General features: G+C 39.8%; 1 protein-coding gene across 1 annotated transcript in view; it reads left to right on the plus strand.

Annotated features, from left to right (window-relative positions):
• Window positions 1–5,468: 5,468 nt before the first annotated feature.
• LOC109042988 (discoidin domain-containing receptor 2) overlaps window positions 5,469–20,208 on the plus strand; it is a 217,899-nt gene continuing 203,159 nt past the window's right edge. The window contains exon 1 of the mRNA XM_019059994.2: window positions 5,469–6,867. Within this exon, the coding sequence (XP_018915539.2) occupies window positions 6,783–6,867 (85 nt within the window). The 5' untranslated portion in view covers window positions 5,469–6,782. The remainder of the gene's footprint in view (window positions 6,868–20,208) is intronic.

The raw sequence follows: 20,208 nt of genomic DNA on the forward strand, positions 1-20,208 counted from the left end.
TAGGTTCGCGGGCACATTCTTCTTTATTAAGTGAGTGGAAGGGGGACTTTTTGCACTGTCACAGTGTCACACTGGTTTAATTTTTGATTGAAGCATACCAGAGTTCCGTTACTCTGCTCGTGAGTATGTTTATCGGACCGTAACGCAGCTTAATTTTTCCCTCAAGGTTGAGGTTAGGTTAGGTTAGGTTAGGTTAGGTTAGGTTAGGTAGGAATTTTTGATTGAAGAATACCAGAGTTTTGTTACTCTATGCTCGTGAGTATATTTATCGGACCGCAGCGCAGCTTGATTTTTCCCTTAAGATTGAGGTTCTAGCTCCTTAAGGCTTCTTAAGCGTCTTTTCGTTGATGATCGGTCAAACCAAAATGGGTGGATCATGCGGTTTCGTATTTTTTTTTTGACGCGATCATAATTTTTTGGAACAACATCGGGACTCACCAGACCGATGGAAGGTGGAATTCTTGCAAATGTTGGGGCCAAAATATAATCCTACTAAAAGTAGGGTTTGGAAATGGCCTGATGAAGATGATGGCATCCGACCATCATCAATTCCAAAAATCTAACCTTAAATGTTTACCAACCCGATTATGATCTCGCCGCCATCATCGCGGCATTTTTGGCTTGACCCATCATCAACGAAAATATGCTTCTTATCACAATGAGTGTATTCAGTTCCAGATCATTCCACCACCTCAATTTCCCAATAATACTTTTTAGGAACGATTTTAAATCCTCAAACTACCATTCAGTGGAATGCAGCTAGATGACCAGTTATCTCTAGAATTAAAAAAATATTGTGAAGCCGATTTTGAATGCATGCCAAAATAGCAGAAAATGGCCAAATCGGCTTTCTGGCAAAAGTTATACCTCAGAAATTTGTTGGCGTTGACCTTGAGACACCCCGTATTAAAATGAGATTCTCAAATTCAACCTTGCAAATTGAACTGCGCGAATTTTACTCCCAACAATAAGTCACACGCTTTTGTTCCATATTGCCCAGATCCCCTAGTTGAAGAGGACAATCAACCCAGAGGGCAGTCTCATGGACGCAAAACGCAAACAACGGCTAGGGAAAAACTCGCATTAAAATTCAAATGTTGCCAATGTTCTCTTCGTAAAATATTTTATTATGAAGTTAATTATGAATACTTTCCCTCAAAATGTACGAATACATTAGATTAGATTGGGAAGGTAAAATTTTATGAAATATTTTGGCAAAAATGTTCAAAATTTTTAAAAGAATTCATATTTTATAAGGGAAAATTTGGCAACATTTAATTGTTCATACAGAGTTTTTTCTTAGGAGGTTGCTGCTGAACTAACTCGAACTCTTTCACGGAGTAGTCACAGTTATTAACTAAACCCAACTGCGTAGGATTTGCACGGTGAAGCTTAATGGCAGCATGCAGTGCTCTGCCGTTGTTTGGTCTAAAACAAAAGGAGGCTGGAGACTGGGAAAAAAGTAAGAAGGGGGAAAAGGAAAAAAAAGGAAGACTTTCTCCATCCAAAACGAGAAAAATAATAGGTCTTGTCCCGTAAAGTTAATCAGTCGAAACAAGACTGCAGCCAAGTTGTCAGACGTTAGAAAATTCTCCGTAATAAAATCTAAAATGTCCGGGTGAAAAGCTTAAATATTTAAGCTCCACTCATAACAGTGATTGAACTGCATGGAACAGAGGAGAACTGACTCGATTACAGTGTTTTCAAACTTGCACAACTCCTCCTTTGCATTAAAAAATACCGAATATGTGTCTCCCAGGCACGAATACTCACGTACAGGCTTAGAATGTAAGTTTCTTGTGTCCCTCGGTTTTGATATCGCAATGTGCTGAGCATGATTCAGGACAACTTCTCATGTCTAAAAGATGTCTTCAAAGTATAAAGGAAGACCTGAAGGCACTCTGTCATTTTAGATCCTTACATTAAAGCCCACCACCCTATGAAACGAACCTTTTAGAAAGGTTGGACATGGAATGTTCGGATAAAGCTGCAAATTTTGATGTTAATTTCTTCACATTGTAAATTGCACGAGGCTCTGCTAGAGCAAAATTCAAAGATAAAATCAATGAAACCACCTCTAAAATCTCTACGTTCGAATTGAGCTTTTAATGTTTCCCTATTTTGTATGACTCCTCTCAATGACGCTGCAGGTGAAGTGGTGAGTGTCTGGACAGTCAAAACGCCTTCAACTCCGTGCGTATGCAACACGGACATCCATGGAGTTCAAATAGTTGCATCCAGGCGTTATAATGAAGTTCATTCAGTATCCGTTGAATGCGACATTAGAGGGATCTTAAAATGTTTCTGTTACATCTGAACTTACTTCCAACGTTGCCTAACTGAAGTGAACGATTACTGATATTTATTGCGACATTGTCAATTCTTCAAGAAATGTATCACATAAATGTATCACAACGTTGCCAGCACTCGAAATCGCAAAAAATTAGATATCTCAGCATGATTAGTAGAGTTTCCTCTCACCTTATTTGATTAGTCGCCCTTTGTTAGGAATCTCTTTTATTTCTTTTTTAATTTGGAAAAAATAATTTCGGCGTTAAAGTGCAAAATTTTTAGAAAAAAGTCTTGATAAATTAGACGGAATTAAGGGTAATAACGATGACTTTTGGTTTTTCGACAAATTGCGAAAAGGCATCTGTAACATCTCAGGCGTAAATACACGTATATGATTTTCTCTCTCGGCACATTGGCGAAACTACATATAGCACAATAAAGTCTGATGAATATGTTAGTAAAAATTATATTTCGTTCTGCTCTTTCCCTCCTGAAATGTGAGCTGCGTCCAGTTTTCATTTTGACAGTGTACACTTAACCAAATCTCACTCGAAATTACTTCGGTCCATTTTGAAGAAAAAAAGGGAGAAAATATGTAGCATAATTTTTTCATTTGTGTGGCCTTAAAATGAACATGAAATTATTTTACTAATTTTATCCGAGAGGTGTAACCGCTTTAATCATTAAAACTATACACATTGCATGAAACATAATTAGATGAGCAGCAAAAAATAATAAAATAGAAATATTCAAAATTAAGTAATTATTCAGTTAGTTATGTTAGTTACTCAATTATTTATATTGTATACACATTCAAGCTTAGTGTGGATCCACCATTTAGCGCGTCATTGATTCAACTCCCGAGGAAACCGATCTAAAATGTGAACTATTCGTAAGACTTTCATTTTTATTCGAATGGCAATACTGGACTGCAGTCGTCCTAGTGCTCAAGAGAGTTGTGCTAGGGGACGAGGGGGAGGCTGGACCGTAATTTGAGTCCAATTAGCCATCAAGGAGGGCAGGAGCACTTCTTGGTTACGGGATGCGACACTTTTTACCGCGTGAACCACTCTCGCCGACCTTGTAAATTTATACCCTCACCGCAATAATTTCAGGGATATTTTTTGGGGTGGGAAGCAGCCTACTATGTAAATTGAACAAAAATCCTTGAAATCCCCAAGATATCTTTAAGTACGATGCGTTGTTCCTATATTTAATTCAATATTCAGCCTATCAATTAATCCAAAAAAAGCTTGAGACGAGGGGGTAAATATTCCCGAAAGATTTTCCTGAAACAACGCCTCCCAGAGTAATAAGTCACTTATTTTCTATACAAATTAAACTTTTTTGAAAACCGATTATAGTTAGATGACTTATTTGTTTCATTATACTACATTATTCTACTTTTTACTTTTTTTTTTTTTTTTTTTTAGTCATCTAGCTATAATCGGTTTTCGAAAAAGTTTAATTTGTATAAAAAGTAAGTGTTCATAGTGCTGATAAAGTGTTAAAAATTGTGCAGTATGCTACAACATATTGGTAAATTTTAAGTAGTTAAAGCTGAAGATTTGTGAAATAATTAAACGTTAAAATAGAAGGATTTTTTCCCATCTTACTGTGATTTTTCTGCAGTATAAGGTATTAGGAATTAAGAATATCAAGAATCACTGATAATATCCGGAGAGTAAGATGTAAACAATAATTGTACAATTCGTGTTCTTCTTACGATTTTAAAGCATTTTTTTCCCTTCCACTTTTGACTTATGACTCACTGCGGCAAACTTGATTGATTTCGTTTTTTGTTACATCAGGGCTGATAAAGATGATTAATTCTTAGTCATCGATTACAGCATGTTTATATTAATGAGCTATTACGGCTTACTGATAAGAAAACGAAAGAAATAATTATGCAATGAACTGCAGCTCAGCGCTCAAGAATATCACTCCTCGTCTACTATGCGCATTTTGGCAGATGCAACTATTCGAGCTCGAGTGTCGCGGCGTTGTGTCATACAAAAATGAAGGCGACAAATCCATCGCAACAATCACAAAGCTCTGATACATAGCGATAAACCAGTAAAAACACTTGAAGAGTGTAAAAAAACAAAAAAAACATAGGACCGTCCATGTATTAGACAAGCAATTTTGGTCAACTTTTCAACCCCCCCCCCCCCCCATAAGCCATCTGTGAGGCAACTTCTCACCTTCCGCGCATTTCAAATTAATCAAGCTTGGCTTCAGACCCCCTCCCCCATTATTTTTAGAAAAAATAACGCAGAAAATCTGAATAATTGCTGAAAAATGAAAGTTATTCTTAGAGTTTTTTTTTTTCTTTCTTTTTTTTCAAGTAGGAAGTTTGCTTGGGCTTGTACCTGAACTTCCCTTCCGGGAACGGGAACGTAGTACTTGAACTTAGGGGCCGTTCATGAAATACGTAACGCTAAATTTTGAAATTTTCGACCCTCCTCCCCTTCGTGACGCTCTCGTGACGCTCTCGTGACGCTCTCGTGACGCAGGTTCTTCTCTATGAAACTTAAAAACAAAATGGCGTAACACTCTCCCCAACATCCCCCTCCAACCAAAACGTCACGTAAGTATATTCAATGAACGAGAGTTTTTTATTTATTTATTTATTTCTTCCTTTTTTTTGCAATTTAGGATACATCGAGAACGAGAAAGAAACGAGAAAGAGAAAGAGGAAAGCGAGAATTTGACGAGACAGAGAGGAAGATGAAGGCGAAGAATGAGGAAGAAAAGAAGAGGAGTAAGCAGAGGAAAGAGAGAGAAAAAGAGGAAATTTGTCTGGAATGTTTTTTATCACAGCTCACTCGTGCCACGCACAAATTTTTTCATTTCTTCCTTCTTTCTTTTCACCTTTCATTGTATCCACGGCTTACCCCTTGACTCGGAGGCAGGCATCCCGTTCCCGGTCGACAAGAGCGTCCCGGGGGGAGCGTATCGTGACGCTACAGTTTGAACCCGGCACCGCGGAGGGTAATTTCTGCCTCCGTAGCCCCCCTCCCCCTCCCGCGCCCCCGCCGCAGGTGTCCGTCTCTCTTCGCGCGTCGCATCAGTTCCCGCGCGCTACGTTGATTCATCCCGCGCGCGTCCTCCTCTCACCTTCCCGCGAGCCGCGAGCGCCCCGCGACTGCCACTCGACGCCGCGCGAGGCCGCGCCGCCAGTCAGTAAGCGCCGGCACGTCGAAGGGGTCGGACCATCGCCGCGCGGCCCGATCTTGAGTGTGCGTGAGTTTTTACGTAAGTTCGCCGGGAAATTGGTGTGCCCGTTTTCGCCGCGTGGGAGTGTTGTTTTCCCGGTGTCAGGATTGAGGTTTCCTTACGTTTATTACGTTACGGTGTGGAATTAAAAGAATCCGATGGAATATTTTGAAACCGACTGTAACAGTCGAATTTGTCGAGATCGAGTGCTCGCCCGATTCTAGTGTGGCCGTTTTCGCCGCGTGGAAGTGTTATTGTTTTCCCGCTGTCAGAATTGGAGTTTCCATACGTTTATTACGTTACGGTGTGGAATTAAAAGCAACCGATGATCGTAACGGTTGAATCGCAAGATGAGTCAAGATCGAATGTTTGCCCGATTCTAATGTGACCGTTTTCGCCGCATGGAAGTGCTATTGTTTCCCTGTTGCCAGGATTAAAGTTTCCTCACGTTTGTTACGTTACGGTGTGGAATTGAAAGCATCCGATGGAATTGGCCGAAATCGAAAAGTCGAATTACAGATCGAATGTTTACCCGATTCTAGTGTGACCGTTTTCGCCGCGTGGGAATGTCAGTGGTTTCCCGTAAGCAGGATTTACGTTTCCTTCCATATATTACGTTACTTGGTTTACGTTATTTCACGTTTTATTAATAAAGGCGTCCGATGTCATTTTTCGACACCCATCGTAACAGTTTTCAAAATTGTCCCCCTGAAATAAGTGAGGCGCTTCTCGTTACGTGAGAATATCAATGCCTCCCGTGAGCAAGATTTGCATTTCCTTAAGTTTATTACGTTACCTTGCTTACGTCAAGTACCCACAACGTGATTAACATGTGCTACTGAAATAATGAATGTGAATGAAAATTTTGGTGATATCGACACAACTCCCCCTCTTCATTTTTTTAGGACGTAATGTGATTTTAGTTGCGTCATAATTGTTTCTTATGCTGGCCTCCTTTTAATTGTTGTTTCTCTAAATAAATTTTCCGAGGTATTGAAAGAAAATATCAATGAAAATCCCGTGGTTCAAATAGAGCACTTCCCCCGGTGAAAATAATTAGTGTTTTATGGGTTGAACTTCAATTTCAACTCACCAAAATCGGCTCCAGTTTATGTTGAAAGTGGCTTTCGGGAGTGATGTGATGTGTGCCACAACAAGTTAAACCTTGTGGAAGAAAAGTTCGATTTTCCTTGCGCGGGATTGTGCCCGATTTCAATCGGGAGTCAATTATGACGGACCGTCGGTTGTGACTTGGATTACCTTCATCCCTCATGACATCAGAAATGTGGAGGACTTTCTTTTGCCTATGGATACTTCTTCTGCTCTTCCTTGACGTTTGTCATGGCTTGGATCTTGGTGAGTTGATTTTTAACCTGTATTTTTCTCGTTTTTTGTCTGTTTTGCCCATAGACAACGCGGGATGATCCAAAAGTCCTGATCCATTAGCACCAGGGATGACACATGTAATTTTTGAACATATTGAGACAGAGACTTGAAATTTCATGAGTAGAAAAAAAACGACTTTCGAGAACCCCGAAAATTTTAAGGGAGCCACCCTGAAAAGTGGCAAGAACATTGGGTTTTTAAAGGTGGTGCAGGACTTTAAGACCACCCTGTATATTTTAAAGACTTCGATACCGACAATCTCGGTTTTTATTTAATGGTGATTGATGAGCAACTTGTTGAGGAGAAAAAAAAGTCGCAGGAAATCAACGCTATACGAGGCAAGTAATACTGCATAAAAACCTGGAAGCCTGAAAATGCGCGAGCGCATTAGCTTGTTGATGAACGCGACAAGTGAAAGAGTCAATCGGACGGAGTGCGTACGGGTCACTGCCACCATTTAAGCCGATTACGAGGGGAAAAAGTCGAATTCCATGACCTAATGGCATTGTTCATGAGGGCGAGCATGCGCTTTGCAACCGCTCTTGTCCAAGTAACTTCCAACTCAGTGTTGCCGATCTGAAACAGAGATACATATCATTGAACCCAGGCTAAAATTGTAATTACTTCATGCACGGACCTTTGTATTAGCTTTTCAAGCAATGTAGCCGGAATCCGTTGTAGAGGTTACTTCGCGGAAATAGGTTGTTTTCCTTTATTTTTACTAAAAGGAAAAAAAAAACTCGAGTTGATTGTACAGTGATGTATGATCAACTTAGGCCAACAAGCGCTGTTTGAGATCCCCCAACCTATAGGTCGCCTAGCCGGGATTCAAACCGGGGATCTCTTGCTCGTAGAGTCAGCGCCGCACCTTGATGAAATTCTGCAATTTCAGAGACTACAATTTCTGACTCAGTTTAGAGCCAAGTTACGTGAAATTAGTTTCCCTATACAAAGCGAGAAGTTTTAGTTACAATTTGCAAAATGATGTCCAACTATACTTCCGTGTTAAAGAAGAAGGCCGTATGAGTCCTCATACGTTGCCATATTTCCATCAATAAAAAAAAACAAATTTCCTGGGAAAATTGTGAACATTTTGCCTCAAGTTATTCGCAGTTTACTCTGAAATACCTGACAATTTCAAGGAAAAATATGCATAACTTTCCCCATAAATGCATGTTTTATCCGGGGACATATGACAACTCTCGAATGTTCATACAACGTTCTTCCCTAGCACTACAGTATACCACACACAGTGGCGTAACGGGCGCCCCCGCAGACCCTGCTATACAGGGGGGCCCTGGCGCCTAGGGGGCCCTCGGCCGCCGGAATTTTCTTTCTCTCTCTCTCTCTTTGATGTTCAGCTTTGGTTTAAAACTTTGGGCCTTTACTTATCGAGATGGGGCTTCTTCCTTTGATTTTTATTGTTAGCTTGGGGTTTTTCATAATTTTCTTGGACTGTTCCTAACTTTTTGTTTGCTGGAGGGCCCCTGCCTTCCCATGTCCACTCAATGATTCCTAAATAATTTTCTCTCTTTCGTCACTTTTCGAATTTCGGGTTTTGGGAGGCCCAAGAATCTAAAAGCCTTGGGGGCCTTTTGATTCATGGGCCTGGGCTGAGCCCCCGCCTTCCTTTAGATCATTGATCCTTCAGGGGCTCCATTTAATCGGGTACTTTTACGTTTTTATTTTTTTTTTAAATGTATTTATTTGCGCAAACATGCAAGTGAATCAAATTCCACCTCAGAACATAACGTAAAAGTAGGCTAAATCCTGCACATACCATACCTAAAGGTAAAAAGATATAAGCTACTGCCCTTTTGATTTTTTGGTGGTTAAGGCTGATTTTCTCAAAAATTTTCGTGCTGCGGGCCTAAACCATACGGGAAAAAACGGGAAGGGGTGAGGAAGGGAGAGGGGGGGGATAATTTTGGAATTTTATCGACATGGGAGGCCCCTAGAAAAAATTTTGCAGGGGGGCCCAGCGGAAGCCCGTTACGCCACTGCATGACCACACCCCAGGTGTACGACATTTGTGTTGGTCATAAACTGAAAATTAAGATTCGATCAAAGAGCCAAACCAGTGCTAATTCATTTTGGAAACCTCGTATTAGCAACTCAAGCAATATATATAATCGAGTGAGACAAAATTTGAATTTAGTCAATCAAAAAGAAAATGACAGAGGTGAACCTATTCTGACCATTCATTTTCTTGTGCTGGATGAGGTAATGATGTATCACAAACACAAAACGGAACTCGCATTGCTTTGATTTCAAAACCGAGGAATCTCGGCCGACATTTCATCACGCTCTTTGAATTCATCCAGGTGCTTTTGAAACGCTTTCCGTGGAAGTGACTTCATAGCCTGGAATCCCTCCGGATGTTGGTATAGTTATGAAATCCGAACTTTTTTTTTTTTTAAACTTCAGTATAACTGGAAGTAGTGATCGTGAAAAATAATGAGTAACTGCCAAAGACGTTATAAGAAAGAGACTGGAAAAAAACGTCTATTGTATTCAGAATCCATGACTCTTGACCAATTGGACAAGAGAAAATACTCTTTAATCAGGAAGAGATCCGCTTAAATTAAGAGGCTCTTGATTCAAGCAAAAATCCGATGTAACCAAGAGTATTTTTTCTTGTCATATTTCTTAAGATTCTGGACTCTTGATTTTTTTTTTTTTTTTTTAGTCTGTTTTAAAATTTTAACATTTAAATTTTTATCTCCTGTCCAATTAACCACAACAGTGGGTTGATTGCACGGTAGGCGAATTGATTCAATGACACGCGATATAACTTTTTTAGGCAACAACTATAAAATCCCCCTCAAATTAGTCACGACCGAGCAGCAAGATTACCGAAGCTTTCCTTGATTTTAAAATGAACATCTCTACTGCGGTCTCATCGACAGCGAAAGGAGAGAGGATGCCAAGAAGCTGAAAAGCCCTCTACGACCCGCCCTCATAAATATTCAAAATCATAAAAATACGAGCGAGATAGTGGCCGTCAGTAACGATATGATCTTCAATGCACGCCATTAAATCAAGATCAGGAAGGATGATTAGACCAAATTCTCGGGCTAATAAACGCGTTCTCTGTTTCGAATCCGTATACGCCTTATTTAAAAGCTCTAATGGCCGTCTCCCAACGAAAAGTTCCCTCAGATGATTAGGGCACAAATTAAAACGAATAGTTTTTTATAGTTTCATATTTGTTTGCGCTATCTCGATCTAATAGTCAAACGCTTCGTTGTGTAAAACAGGAGGCAAAGGGGGACGCTGCCACACCGTGATTCTGGATTTTATTTATAGTGATTTTTTTTTTCTTTTTTATTTATAGTGATAGGACGAGGCGGTAGGAAGTGTTAATGAACATACTCCAAGAGGATTTTCGACACATCGCCCGGCCTGCCTCATAAAAAGTGTGAATATATAAGTGAGCTATCACGATCCGGTGTTGCCAATCATACAGTTATGCATTTGATACGGAATCGTTTTTTCATGGTTGAATTTAAGTAATGCGATCGTCCGCGGAGAGAGAGGGAGAGAGGCATGATTTCTGTCAAAACTAGTCAAAAAATCGGGATGCGGTTCTTCGATTTAGAAATAAGTTCTCTGTCGTAGGCTGATTATTAGCATTGATGCACAAAGCCATAGACTCAGAAGACGGAGAGAAAAAGGAGCGCTCATTTTGGTGGAAATGGGTGGTTGCAATAGACAAAGGAGGTAAGTAAATAGACTAACTAATGGCAACTCAATACGTACTCTATAGTTACGGTCCATCATTTTGCCCCTTTGTTTGTAACAACCACCTGTTTCAAAAAATAATATCACTCCATTTTCGCTTTATCTTATTTGTTTATAGCTTTTTCTATCAATTCCAATTATCAGCCTGCTGTATCGAGTAAGTAAGCAGTTAAGAGCGTATTTCTATTTAGAAGCCAAAAAAGAGCGTAAATTTGCACCAATACAACGATTTTTAAATGCCAGCATGGCAAATGAAAATGATGAGCCTTTTTCTCCTTAGACCCTATTTTTCGGATGACAAACTTTAAAGCGTTATTAATCTGGATTTCTCGGAAATTCTTGAATGCACTTTTCCAGGCAAAGGTCTTTTAAATTTCAATTATAGACTTTCAATGAGGCCTCTCGCCCTGTGACAGGGCTCAAGCAAGCTAGAAAATAACAAGATTTACACACACAACTTTTAGCGTCGAATTGCAAAGTTTGAAAACCCTGAAGTAGGACGTTGTCCAAAGTGTTGGTGATTACCATTGGTATCATGACAATCAGTGGTGATGACAGTATAATTTCTCCACGTGCTGGACTAAAGTTTATTGAGGTATGCGCAAGTATGGTAAATGACGTCATGTTCTGAGTTTATCAAAAGAAAAAATGTGTGAATTTCCTTCAAAGTGGCAACGTTGTGGGGGCTCGTGGGTCGCTAATATATCTTGATCGAGGAGAGCATCGGGGTTAGGGGAGGGGGAGGGGAGGGACAGCATCCACAAGCATTTAGTCTGTGAATGAATCGTTGCGTTGTGTGGTTTTGATCTAAACAAACCGTATCCTGATTTTATAGACAAGGGTGTTCTTTATCCTACTTTACCGCGATGTTCGATATTTATTGAAACCTATTGGATGGAGCAAACGGGTGACGCCTTAAGCCTTCTTCAACGTGAGAGAAAACTGTAAAATAGCAATTTAAATTCATACTTGCGATTTTTAGGTGAAATTCGGAACCAGGATGGAGTAGACTGTATTTTTTTAAACCGCTAATTAGCTTCAGCCTCCAGTGTGGCGAGAATAAAAACTGCCATCTAATGAGGTTTCTCCGTCTTTCATCTTTTTCCATAGTATAATAATTTTTGGACGATTTTTTATATGTATGTATGAGCCGCTTTTACGGCGCGCTAGGGCGCTCTGCGACGCCTATTCTCCACAGGCATCTGTCATGGTAGAGATCCTCCGGAAGGTGGCATCTCTCCATCTCGACGATTTTTTTTATGGATTTTTTTTAAATTTTTTTTTTAAACTGTCAATTTATTGGAAAAATAGTTAGAGGCTACCGAGTTGAGACACCGCCCGTCCCGGGCTCAGAGGATGAAAGTTCCGGGTGCTGGAGCCGTAGCTTCAACTGCTCCGGGTTCAGGGGTCAGAGCAACGGGTGCTAAACCCGGAACATCAGTGGCGTAACGGGCTTCCGCTGGGCCCCCCTGCAAAATTTTTTCTAGGGGCCTCCCATGTCGATAAAATTCCAAAATTATCCCCCCCCCCTCTCCCTTCCTCACCCCTTCCCGTTTTTTCCCGTATGGTTTAGGCCCGCAGCACGAAAATTTTTGAGAAAATCAGCCTTAACCACCAAAAAATCAAAAGGGCAGTAGCTTATATCTTTTTACCTTTAGGTATGGTATGTGCAGGATTTAGCCTACTTTTACGTTATGTTCTGAGGTGGAATTTGATTCACTTGCATGTTTGCGCAAATAAATACATTTAAAAAAAAAATAAAAACGTAAAAGTACCCGATTAAATGGAGCCCCTGAAGGATCAATGATCTAAAGGAAGGCGGGGGCTCAGCCCAGGCCCATGAATCAAAAGGCCCCCAAGGCTTTTAGATTCTTGGGCCTCCCAAAACCCGAAATTCGAAAAGTGACGAAAGAGAGAAAATTATTTAGGAATCATTGAGTGGACATGGGAAGGCAGGGGCCCTCCAGCAAACAAAAAGTTAGGAACAGTCCAAGAAAATTATGAAAAACCCCAAGCTAACAATAAAAATCAAAGGAAGAAGCCCCATCTCGATAAGTAAAGGCCCAAAGTTTTAAACCAAAGCTGAACATCAAAGAGAGAGAGAGAGAAAGAAAATTCCGGCGGCCGAGGGCCCCCTAGGCGCCAGGGCCCCCCTGTATAGCAGGGTCTGCGGGGGCGCCCGTTACGCCACTGCGGAACATTCGGCCCCTGGGCCCGGAACGAATGGTATGTCCATAAAGCCTGTAAGTGCGGCTTCCATGGCCAGAGTTTTTATTTTGGGCTTGAAAACTGACCTCCGTTCTTCAAGGGAAAATTTGACTGCTTTTTGCAAGAATGAGCTACTATTTATCTGGATCCGCCATAAAACCATCTATCTGCGTTGGGAAACTAATGGCACGTACGCTGTTTCTAAAATGAGCCGAATATACTATTACCTTATTGCAAAATACAGTTCATTTTTTCAAGAGGGGGATTTTTGTGTGGTTTGATCAATTATACACTTTTTAATTTCTGACCCAAATCCTATTTTAATAACAGAATAAGATGCGACGGGTTTAAGTTACTTTTCCAGGTGTGATCTATAAATTTTTTAAGACAATTTTTTGAGCTAGACCTGTGTCAACTAAAAGCTGACATTTTATTTCCCTGAGCAACGTCTTTTGAACTGTAAACAAAAGAAGGTCCGGACAGGTTTGACGTTTTGTGCCGGTTCTTGCACTGCAATTTTCGTAAAACACTGCTGCAGTGGAGCAATGGTGCAAACAACTCAATCCTTTCTTCATGACTCAATTTTAAGTTGTTCGGTATCGAGGCCCCTAACTCCATTGACGGCCATGAAAGTCAAAGGGAATGAGTATAAAGCCGTCATAAAACTATAAAATTATGGAGGGGGTCCAGTCAGCGTTCAGCTACGTGATTTTATCGCTCAGGATTTATGCTCTCTCGTAATTATAATACCTCAGATGAATTACAATTTTCCGGAGAGTGTTTAACTGAATTACTGGATATATGCAAAAAAGCATAATAGCCGAATTAAAGCTGCCGGTAAACGTGACCTGGGAATAACTAAGTAGCAAAAAAGCACAACGTGAAATTAGCGATCAGAAAAAATGGAAATCGTAATCTCGGGGGCAACAATTAAAGCGGAGTCGTAATACCTTCTCTCCGCTCGAAATCTTAATTGATAAGGAAAATGAATAAGTAAGAGTAATAAAATGTTGCTGACCCACTTAAGAATATGCAGTCATTGCAGTCGTGTTTCCTTCACGGCTATGTAAATGTTGAGCCACCTTTCGAACCTTTGACCTTCTTTGTTTTCCATCAATTTCTCGCGATTGTAACGAACTCAAATAACAAGTGCACTTAAAGAATAAGAAGAAAGAAGGAGGCTATTAACAACAAACAAGGTATCTGTGTGTGTGCAATGGAATCAGGAGGACTAGAGGGATGCAAAGAGCAGCGGCGTGGCTTGCTTTGCGGTATATCGATGGTTATGCCATTTAAACCTACAGAAAAGGATCGATAATCATGGTGTTCGCAGCGAACGCCTTAATAATCGATTCTTTACCATAGGTTCAAATGGCATAACAATCGATATATCGCAATTCACGCCACGCCGCTGGCAAAGAGGCTGGGTTAGCTTTGATTTGTCCCTACTTCGTTGCTTACAGATATAATTGGCTCGTTACTTGCCATGCGGAAAATTTAAATATGTTAACAAATTTTCAAGTTTTTTGGCGGAAAAAGGTCAAACGATTTCTGTGGGAAGTAAGATTTTTCTTGCCTCAAATGTATCCTCTTCTTGTTGAGCGCTTTTTGAGCGACTTCTTCACGCATCGACATCTACGAAAATACGGATCTGGAATGTGGTTTTTCAAAAGTTTTCACTTACTTTTTTTTTAAAGAAAATGTTACCGTGCATTTTTGCGAGCAAGACGTGGAATATTTTTAAGAGGCGAAGATTATTTTCACGACATTTTGCCTATGAGTTTTGATTGGTTACCCTGCAAAAAATTAAAAATGTGCTAGGAAATCTTGCATCGTCATAAACCAACCGTGGTTTTGTAATTCAATGAGTCGAAAACCAATGGTGCGTAATCCAGAATTTTGTCAAGTATCAAGGCGGTTTGTCAGATTTCGTTGCTGTTCAAAGTTTTATATTTTGTCAATAAGAAGCTTTTGATTTTTCGATATTTTGATCGTAAACTTGGATCAAACTATTTAACTACTTTCCTCGAATGTTATTCTCATCCACGTGTTTCTCGTCAAAATTAATGGTAATGTAAAAATTTTGTATCTCATTAATTGCGGTGAAATTTTGGAAAACCATTTTTATTAAGATGCTAAAAATCACTACATCATCCAAAAGATCCAGGATTCCGAAAAGAACCCTCATACTTTAAGCTTCGTCTCGTCGAAAATTAGCAAAATATTAGAATTTCGAGATCGGAGGAAAACAACCGACGATTGCCCGAGATTTTGTGAAAATGTTCAGAATAGATATATATTCAATTCGGCAATATTCAATTTGCAATTCAATGATCTTCTTAGTGTATCTGAGAATCTCGATGACTTATGCATTCACAATTTTTTATAAAATAATTTTTATTTTGAGGAAAACTTGGCAGCCTCCGCATGCTTTATCGGCTCTCTCCCTCAGCACAGGAAAAATATCGCGTCGACCAGAGGCAAAAATTATAATTTCATTTCTTTTTAGTATGACATTTCGTAGGTACATCGCAGGGATGTTCAAAATAGAAAGGGGAGGCCTGAGGCCTAGGGTCAGCTTGTTTTCACGGCCAGACATGTTCAAAACCAGTTCTAATTACTATTAGCATTCGTCACGGCGGCAGGATTGTCTGTTTCAATGCGTCTGTCTCGCGTCACAAACCAGCCGTGGCCTCTATTATTATTCTTAATATAAATATTTTGTGAGGGACCCAGCCGCCGAGGGAGAACCTGAGGACTAGACTCGCCAAAAATATTTTTAGACCGGTCATGATAGCGAGTATATTTTTGTCATTAGCGGGACATGGAAAAATGTTGCGTGTCTACGCCCCTGATGACTTCGAGCTTCTCGGAAAGAAGTGCCTCCGGCTTCCTCGCAAGTGTAAAATAGAAATGGAATTTTCAGAACCTGACGGAGCAGTGGTGATTTTTGAAAGTCAGGCAACACTATATTTTCTCTATTTAAATGTCTAAAACAATCAACTCTTTATGATTCTTTGCCTCCCGTGAAATCGATTTTTTTAATGGATTTAAATGGAGGAAAAACAGGTACAAAACAGCACTTAAATACATTAAATCAATAGATAGATGAAAAGAAGATATTTAACAATAATTAGCGATAGAGAAGGAGAGGTAGAATAATATAAGATCATATATGCGCTTTGTAGATGAACAGCCGATTCGAAAGCTTGAGATCAGTTGAAGATTTCTCGGGACGGGTGATTACTTTACACTGAAAAAAAAACCAGATTGGTAAAATTTACCATTCCTCCACGCTGTATTTCACACCGCGTAAATTCAGAGTCAATTCTGCCAGACAAAAGGTAAACATTACTGTATGTTGGTACAGGTAACTATTCCTCTGGCAAACTCGATTTTGAATTCAAGCTGTGTAAAATACAGCGTGAAGGAATGGTAAATTCCAGTGGCGTGGCGTGCTTTGCGATATATCGATTGATTCGCCACTCAAACCTATGAAAAAAAATCGATTATCAGGGTCCTTGCAGCGAACACCTTGGTAATAGATTCTTTACCATAACTTCAAATGGCGAGAAACGATAATCGATCCTTTACGCCACGCCGCTGGTAAATTCTACATTTAGTTTTTTTTTCAGTGTACCCCAAAAAGATGAAAACGTGCTCAATCATAATGCAGTTTTGCTAATTATGAGATGGTTTTCAAGCGAGACATAAAGTTCAATTTTTTTTTTTTTTAATTTTCTACTTTTAAATATTTACCAATGTTCGACTACCAAAATAAGAGCTGGACTCGCGTTGGACAAACAGCAGTCTCTTCGAAATTTTGGGATCAATAGAAAGGAGATTGATAACTTTGTCCCCCAGAAAAGTGTGGCTGTATTAAATTTAATTTTAGTGCTGATGGAGATGTTGCATGTGTGAGGAATTTGCGATTTGACTGTTGATTCTTACGTAAAAGTTTGCAAGAAACACGATGGTGTCACTGGTTTTCTCTGAAATCAATTTCCAAGCTCTTAAAAAGCTCTCAAGTTGAGGCCAAAATGAAGGGGATATCCCACGCTATGCTGAGAGTCCACCTCTACATCAAGACAAATTCTCCATGCAAAGATAGGGAGCAAATACATTGACACGGCTGCTACTTTATTTGGGGACTCTAAAACTGAAAACGCGGCATCACTGCTAATGTTTTTGCTCCCTATCTTTGCATTGAGAGTTCGTCTTAATATAGAGGTGGACTCTCAGGATAGCGTGGGATATCCCCTCCATTTTGGACTCAACTTGAGAACTTTTTTTTAAGCTTGGGAGTTGATTTCAGAGAAAACTAATGGCACCATCGCGTTTCTCGCGAACTTGTACTTAAGAATCAATAGTCAAATCGCAAATTCCTCACACAAGCAACATCTCCATTATGAAATGGTTTTTAAGCAAGAAATAAACTTTAAATGTTATCAAGGAGAGTGAGTCGGAATTTGGATACCTATTGATGGTAACGATTCATGAACTGTTAGTTTAGAGGTGCGGAGGAATAAGAGGATCAACGTATGGCGCGATGTGACGACGCGACCTGCTGCCGCTCAACAGTATCCGGATCCAATTTGACGATATATACATCGAGACGGGGCATACCTGGCTCAATCGACATAAAGTGGCTCGCAATCGGCGCTCAACGTAGTAGCTCGAGATCTTGGGCGGGTTTGCGGCGTCCAATGCGAATCGCATTACCTGCTACTCATTCCTGCTCCCCTAATACTCGCGTCACGAATAGCGAAATGAATGTGGAGCTCAGCCCGCTTAAGTCGGTATCCCCAGCGCCACCATCCTGTAGAACTTCATGTAGAGAAGGAATTAATGGATAAAATAAAAAGAAGTAAAATGATAAATAAAATTATTCTTCTTTTTATAATCGCTATTGGTCAATCGCCATGTAATGTATTAGGGAGCTGCTCTTGATTGGCTCTCAATCTTGAACTTCATAGAACTCTTAAAACTCGAAAATGGCGCACTTGATAAGCAGAAGTAAATACCGAATGACTTCAAATGTGGTTTTATTTGCACATTGGACCGGAAAATCGCCATGTATTAGAGGGTTGCTTTTGATTGGTTCCTCAGTCTTGACCTTCATAGAGCTCGTAAAACTTAAAAATGGCGGACCTTTTTTTTTTCGCACATTGTACCAGGAGCTTTACTCAAATGAATTTTTTCGACTTTGTATATTGGTCAATCGCCATGTGTTAGGGGGCTGCTTTTGATTGGCTGCTCAATCTTGAGCTTCATGGAGCTCGTAACATTCAAAAATGGCGGACTTAGCGAACGAATGTATAATTATACCAAATGACTTTAAAACTGACTGGTTTTATTTGCACATTGCACCGGAAACTTTTCTCACATCAATTATTTCGACGCGTTAACATAGTTTGACGCCCAATCTTGTGTTATTTTACAGAAAACTCAAATTGGATATAAGAAGCTGAGCCAGCTGACAGCTTGTGCGGCTTTTGATTGGTTTCTTTATCTTGAGTTTTGTAGAGCTTTTAATGCCCAAAAATGGCGGATGTTGTAAGCAGACGTAGGTACAAAATGACTGAAAACGTGGTTTTATTAGCTTGTATCACTTCGGGAGCTTTAATTACATACTTTATCACGATCAACTTTCATAGCTTTACGGCCAATCGTGTGCTATTTTCGAGAAAACTCATCCTGGATAAAATTAGGTTCCCAGTGAGTGCGACTGGTAATAATAATTGTCAACAATAAATTGCAAATAATACAATAAATTTTTGTCCAAAATTTTTCTGGTTTTCGCGTGGAATCTGAGGAAAACTCAGTGAAAAAACCAGTTAGAGATGTCCAAGATTGACCTGGGCAATTTGCGAGGAAAAAGACAAGAATGAAATAGAGTCACGTTCTTTCGGGAGGGAAATGACGATCTTTCGGTTAACATAATCAAACTATTTTTCCATGCTATGTACGAGGTCTGTTAGATTAGAAACCGGATTTTGGTCATAACTAGCCCACAATGCGTCCAAATTACGTTTTCTTGAGCTTTTCTGATAGCTGAAAATATACTTAAGAACGCTACGTTCACAAGTTTGAAAAATCCTAATTAGCTTCGTTGGTATGTGGCTTGTCTCTCTTTTTTCGGTCTTGCACTACATTTTTCAACCCACAAGGACGATTGGAGTTTCGTCTCCATATCGTAGCCGAGTAGAATCAAATAAGTTTTGCTCTACCATGTCTCCCGACTTTTTAGCCCTTCAAAATGGAAAAATCTGAAATTTTTTTTTTTAAATTTGTTCAAAATTTTACGCTTAATCAGGTCCCAACATCGCTTTAAGCAGTTTTTGCCATTTAATATCAGAATTTTGGCCCTAAACAGCTGAAATGTCCTGTACCGTAGCCTGTCTGCGACTCAAGTGCGCAACTTTAACGCTTCATAACCATCATCTTGCATCTAAATACTTCCACTTCTGCTGTAAATTCACACTCAACTTGTACCTAACTTATTATTTTCCGTTATATTCATCCAAATAAGTGAAAATATTGACCGTCTTTGCGTCAAGCAGACTTGTCTGCGGAATTCGCGTCCTGTACCGTAGCCCCCTTTTTTCAGCATCATTTCGTCCGTTAGAGTGCAGCACTTATGAACTTTGTTTACTTTTTTTGCGTTATCGTGACTATCACACGCTGATGTCGAGCAGAGGAAAAAAAACCGCAATGAAATAGTAAATTTTGACCGTTTTTTATGAGTTTCTAGGTTTAACGACCATCTAGGATGTCCTTACCGTATACCTACCTTTTTAATGCATAAATCACTTCAAACTCTCGAATTTTGGTATTTTTGGATACGCTCTGATATCTTAACCTCAAATCCAGAATTTCAACCACATGCGCGAATATGCCCGAGCACCGTTGCCAATAATCACACGATTTGTCCGCACCGTAGCCGTCCGTACCGTAGCCCGTAGCCGTCCGGTACTGTAGCCCGTAGCTGACGCGCGATGCGGCCGGGTCTACGGTAAGTACGGACAAAATGCGAAAGTCATCCAAAAATCGGTGCGCTGTTTGATAGATCATCCCACTTTACTTTATTTTATCTATCACCAAAATTTGGAATTTAAAAAAAAAAGAGAGACGCATTTTTTTTTAGTACGACGCGACTTAGAAGAAGGAGGCTTTTTTTTCGATGATTGCATAAGGATCGCCATCTTTTTACTTTTTTCATTTTTTCTTTTAGAACTTTGAGTCCTCTTTTTCGTCTGAAGTTCATAGCAATTTATTCGTTTAATATTTATTCGTTAATATCTAACTTATCTTTTTCTTATTGTCCTTTAAATATTTATTTAAGGTGATTTGTGACCA

This window comes from Bemisia tabaci, chromosome 6 (assembly GCF_918797505.1).
Source record: "Bemisia tabaci chromosome 6, PGI_BMITA_v3".
Classification (NCBI taxonomy): Eukaryota; Metazoa; Arthropoda; class Insecta; order Hemiptera; family Aleyrodidae; genus Bemisia; species Bemisia tabaci.